The sequence below is a fragment of the Rhea americana genome, unplaced genomic scaffold (assembly GCF_003343005.1).
Source record: "Rhea americana isolate MKP2758 unplaced genomic scaffold, rheAme1 scaffold_386, whole genome shotgun sequence".
NCBI classification, from domain to species: Eukaryota; Metazoa; Chordata; class Aves; order Rheiformes; family Rheidae; genus Rhea; species Rhea americana.
Window position 1 is genome coordinate 441142 of NW_028186519.1, and position 4510 is coordinate 445651.

Consider the following 4510-nt stretch of genomic DNA (forward strand, 5'->3'; position numbering starts at 1 on the left):
GCTTTAAAAGACAAAGCGTAACGAAACGCRGCACGCGTCTTTTGCAGAGTTCTCGTTTGCTTTCCAGTCATTACTTTTCTACCTTTTTTTGTCTTCCCCCCCCCAACAGGTGAAAGAGTTCGACTCGATATCCCGTTTGGATCAGTGGCTCACGACCATGCTGCTTCGCATCAAGAAGTCCATTCAGGGCGAAGGGGACGGGGACCTGAAGTGATCCGCTCGTGATGCCCGCGGCGTGCGGCCTACGTTAACCCGTCCTCGCGTTACAGCCGGGGACCGTCACGGAATAGGTGATGAAATATCTCGCTTAATTTTGTTGTTTATGAGTCAGATGCCTCGTGTGTTTCTTTAGTGTCCTGCTCTGTGTCGTGACAGCGTGGGTAGGTGAGAAATGATGCTCTGGGTATCGCTGGAGAGGTCGAAGAAACACTTCTGGCAGGATTTATTTATTTATTTATTTATTTATTTATTGGTGAGCCCAGTTGTGCACTTCCAATGCTTTCCTTCCCATTTTGTCTCCTAAGGTTACGCGAACGTTTTTGTCCTTGCCCGTATGGTACAAAAAATCGCTCCTGATCTATTGCTGCGTTGTGCCTGTTCTGTGTTTTCACATGGACCTGTCAGATGAGCTGGGACCTTGCTGGTCTTTTTAATGATAGAGCTTTTTTAGCGGTGCTGGTGAAAGGCTTTGTGACTCTGACGTCCCGTACGCACGTGTGTGTATACGTGCTACACAGATACATGTGTGCACACAGAAATACAGACTACAGAATGACCTAGCTTAGAAAACATTTATAATTCAGAGAGGACAGGTCTGCTTAGGTTGATGTCAACCCTCTGGATAGTTGTGAATGGGCCTAGTTAATCCTGTATTTTGTATTTAAGATCTAAATATAAAATGTAAGGTTCTTCTATATTTTCTTGGATGTATTTTTCCACCTATTTTATTCTGTGGTGCACCCTATCCCTCCACTCCCGAGATAACTTGACCCRTGTAATAATATATTTTTCTAACTTTGTTTACCTAAAGCCCTGCTGCTGTCTCGAACACAGCTCCGTTGTGCGTGCCGGGCAAGGCTGGTTATTTTATGATCCTTCTGCTCATTCCTGGGCTGTGCAAAATTACCGGCTGAGACTTGATACGATCCAGGGACCTTCCCTTGCCTCTCTGGGTGACAGATCATGCAAAGCTTACCTTGAAAAGGTGTAGACACTCTGAAAATTCCTGTAGCCATTACAAAAACGTGTTTTAAAACAACATCTGCAGCCCGGGCGCTTTTGTGCAATGCTTAGTTTAAGTAGAGACGATTAAGCTACCTATTTCACGTGTATATATTAAGAGGGACTGAGGAGCCTATGCAGTTTGTTGGAGGGAGCCAGTGCTTAGTATTGCTGTAAGATAAAGTAATTTTCAGACTCATTGGGGATATGCAGAGAATGAAGAAAGACTTGATTTATATATCAAATGCTGCTCTTTTCCATTGCCAAAGCGGGAATATCATAGCAGCCCCCAGTAGTAACTGCTGCAGGTATATAGGCATCGCCGCAGGTACCACATGGTCATCACCTGGCATGCTGGTCTTCAGTTTGTTTTTAATCTAAGCACTTATCTGAAGTACAGCTCAGTACTAACTTGTCAACTTGTTGTCATAAGTGTTGTAGCAGTATTAAAGTAGTGCTATATCTGCCACTCGCTTGCCAAAAAAAAATCCTTCTGATATGCCCTTAAAAAAGGGGGGAGGAAAGAGAGAAATTCCAGACTTTTCCTCACTTATTTTCCACGGACTCTGTTCTGGGTATCACACCTTGCAAGAAAGGGCCCAGGAGCTTTGCAGYACTTGCAAGGCGAGTGGAGCAAAGCCGTGGAAGATGCTGGCTCTTGCAAGCAACTCGGTTCTTCACCTCTCAGATGGGTTTTGAGGCTCCTGTTTGTGACCAACCTCTGACTGCAGCAAAATTGTCACTTAGGCCACAGTGTTTCGTGTGCATCTTCCTCACCAGCTTGGCAAAGAAATAGTTATATTTGGCTTGTGGTCCCCATCTGCCTCCACCTGAGATGCCCTTCACTAGCTCCGTTCTCGGCTGACACGAGTGTTTGATGCCATTTGTTGGCTTTTCTGGTTGTCAGTGCTCACGCGGTGGCAGTGACGGGTGCGCGCGGCCGCTGAGCAGCCGGTTTTAAAGTGACCATCTGCCACTCCGCTGTATTTCCTCTCCACCCCAGTATGAAACTCTGTATTACGACAACTTAATGAAATGGCCTTAGCAAGAGCATAGTCTGTTGTGTGTGAATCAGTACAGTAATAAAACAGAAATCRTGAACATAGTAGTCACAAGCGTTCTTTCTTGGAAAACGAACCCGGCAAGCTAACGCTAGAGCCGAACAAAAAGCAGCAGGGCTTGATCGTAAAAGCCGGGCTGCGCCGCGTGCTGTGCTGGGTGCTTTGGCTGCCTTTTCAGGGGAGAAGACTTCCATGCTGAGGATGCAAGCCCATATGGGAAAGCACTGGATGGTCATTTTACAGTGACCATCATATAAGTAACTCACTTTCACATATAAGTAACTCACTTTCATGTGGTTGTGGAGTGCAAAAGCTTCCCTGTCTGCACGTACTCATGCTCAGAGCTTAAATATATCTACATACTCTTTACATGGGTCATTACAGGATCACAAAACAGTTGAGGTTGGAAGGGACCGCTGGAGATCATCTAGTCCAACCCCCCTGCTCAAGCAGGGTCACCTACAGCATGTTGCACAGGATCATGTCAAGGCGGGTTTTGAATATCTCCAGGGAAGGAAACTCCACAACCTCTCTGAGCAACCTGTTCTGCACTGGGAATACAGAGTTTCAAAAGCAACATTGGGCTTGAATAAATATTTCAAATATAACCTCTGGGTTATACTTCTGCAGCTGAAGTAACTTCAGAGTAACCTTTAAGGTTCACAAAAAAAAAAGCTGCTCTGGCTTGTTCTATATCCCTGTGTCCCACAGGAGGCTGGGGCTCTGCTGGCGCTAGGTGACTTAGCAAGTGAACAAAAATGTTCTCTGATGAAATAAGAATAAAATGGCCAAAGACCAACAGAAAATAGGGAGAAAAGAAGTCACCTGGTTCATCACTGCYAGTAGGAACAACTTTGTCTAGCCTGCTCTGAAAACCCTGGCACGGGAGCTGTAAGCCCTCACTGGATTTTGCTTGCTGTGGTTAGACAGAATTTTTCCYAATTTTAACCTGACCTCTGGTGCTGCAGTTCGAGTCCATGGTTCCTGTCACCCTCCACCTGCCTGGGCTTCCCCTTTCCCCTTGGATTTCTTAGCCCAAATGCATGGCCAGAAGGGAGAGCTTGGGGACGGGGCTCCACGGTGCTGAAATGCCTGTTGCCTTGGGCAGCTTCTGGCTGAGCTCCCTTACCGGCGTGCCGACGGGGGGTTTACAAGGCTCTCGTGGCTCGAGGAGCCTGGAAGACCAGTGCCCCCGYGGCGCTGCCGGCCAGGCTTGCTGCCGGCGGAGGGGCTGGCGCTAAGCGTTGTGAAAGGACTCTGGATGTTTTCCTCCTAAATAGTGCGGAGCTGGGCTCAAGCTTCACAGCTGCAGACAGGCGAGCGCGGCAGCAGCCCTCCTGCTCTGCGTCAGCCTCAGCCGGCTGGGTCGTGCACTCTTCCTGAAGATGCCGGCTGTGGCCTTGGCCTCGGTTTATTTGAGGAGTTTAAGGGCTGCTGAAACATACAGAGCAATAAGGTAATGATTCATTTGAGCATTTACGTGAGGCAATGGCTCTAGGGAAGGTAACACCTGTCCGAGCGCTGTACCCCGGCTCGGGGAGGGACGCGCTGCCCCTGGGGCCTTCAGGAAGGTGTTTGCATTTGTGCTTACATGCAAAATGGCTCTGCCAGCTGCAACGATAACCTAGACTCTAGGTGCATGTAAACGCTGCCAGAATAAAGGCCCCATGACAGATAAATCCATTTTAATTATTTTTTCCTGAGATTATGTGGGTGGTCCCTCAGCATGGCATCTCAAAGCACAGTGATAAGCATTTGATGGTGAAGGAAAACTGAAGCAGCACCATWGCAGGAGGTGAAGATTTCCCCTGTGAGTATGCAAATAGATGTGTGACTAGGAGTGGGCCAGATCTGGTGCTTTTACAGCACATTTTCTACTTTTACRCCTGCTTTAATGTATTTTTCTGCACATTTTATTTCCCTTGCAGCACGYGCTGCGCCTGGGGAGCTGTAGCAGGAAGCCGGTGAGACAGGGCCTGGACGTGCCCTGGCGACGAGCCCGCACCCTGGGCCGCCGAGMAAGCGCCTGGCCGCGGACACCGGGCAGCCTCGGCTCCCGGGCCACGGTCACGGCCAAGAGCTCCTCCAGGCCGGCCTGGGCGCTGCCGCCGGGCAAAGCTTGAACCAGCCCCGGAGAGCCGGGRGAGGCCGGGCTGGAGCCGGGCAGGTGCCCGCCCACCACCCCAGCGTCACACCTGGGTCGCGGCAGCGGTACCGAGCGCTCCCCG

At 49.4% G+C, this 4510-nt stretch overlaps 1 protein-coding gene across 2 annotated transcripts in view; it reads left to right on the top strand.

Moving 5' to 3' along the window:
• LOC146591112 (beta-soluble NSF attachment protein) overlaps positions 1-2322 on the top strand; it is a 17684-nt gene extending 15362 nt beyond the window's left edge. Inside the window, exon 10 of one of the 2 annotated variants that reach the window (XM_085313460.1) lies at positions 102-2322. In XM_085313460.1, the coding sequence (XP_085169586.1) occupies positions 102-214 (113 nt within the window). In that variant the 3' untranslated portion in view covers positions 215-2322. Of the gene's footprint in view, positions 1-67 lie in introns of both variants that reach the window. The other variant, XM_085313461.1, reaches the window with a different exon arrangement.
• The last annotated feature ends 2188 nt before the right edge of the window (positions 2323-4510 follow it).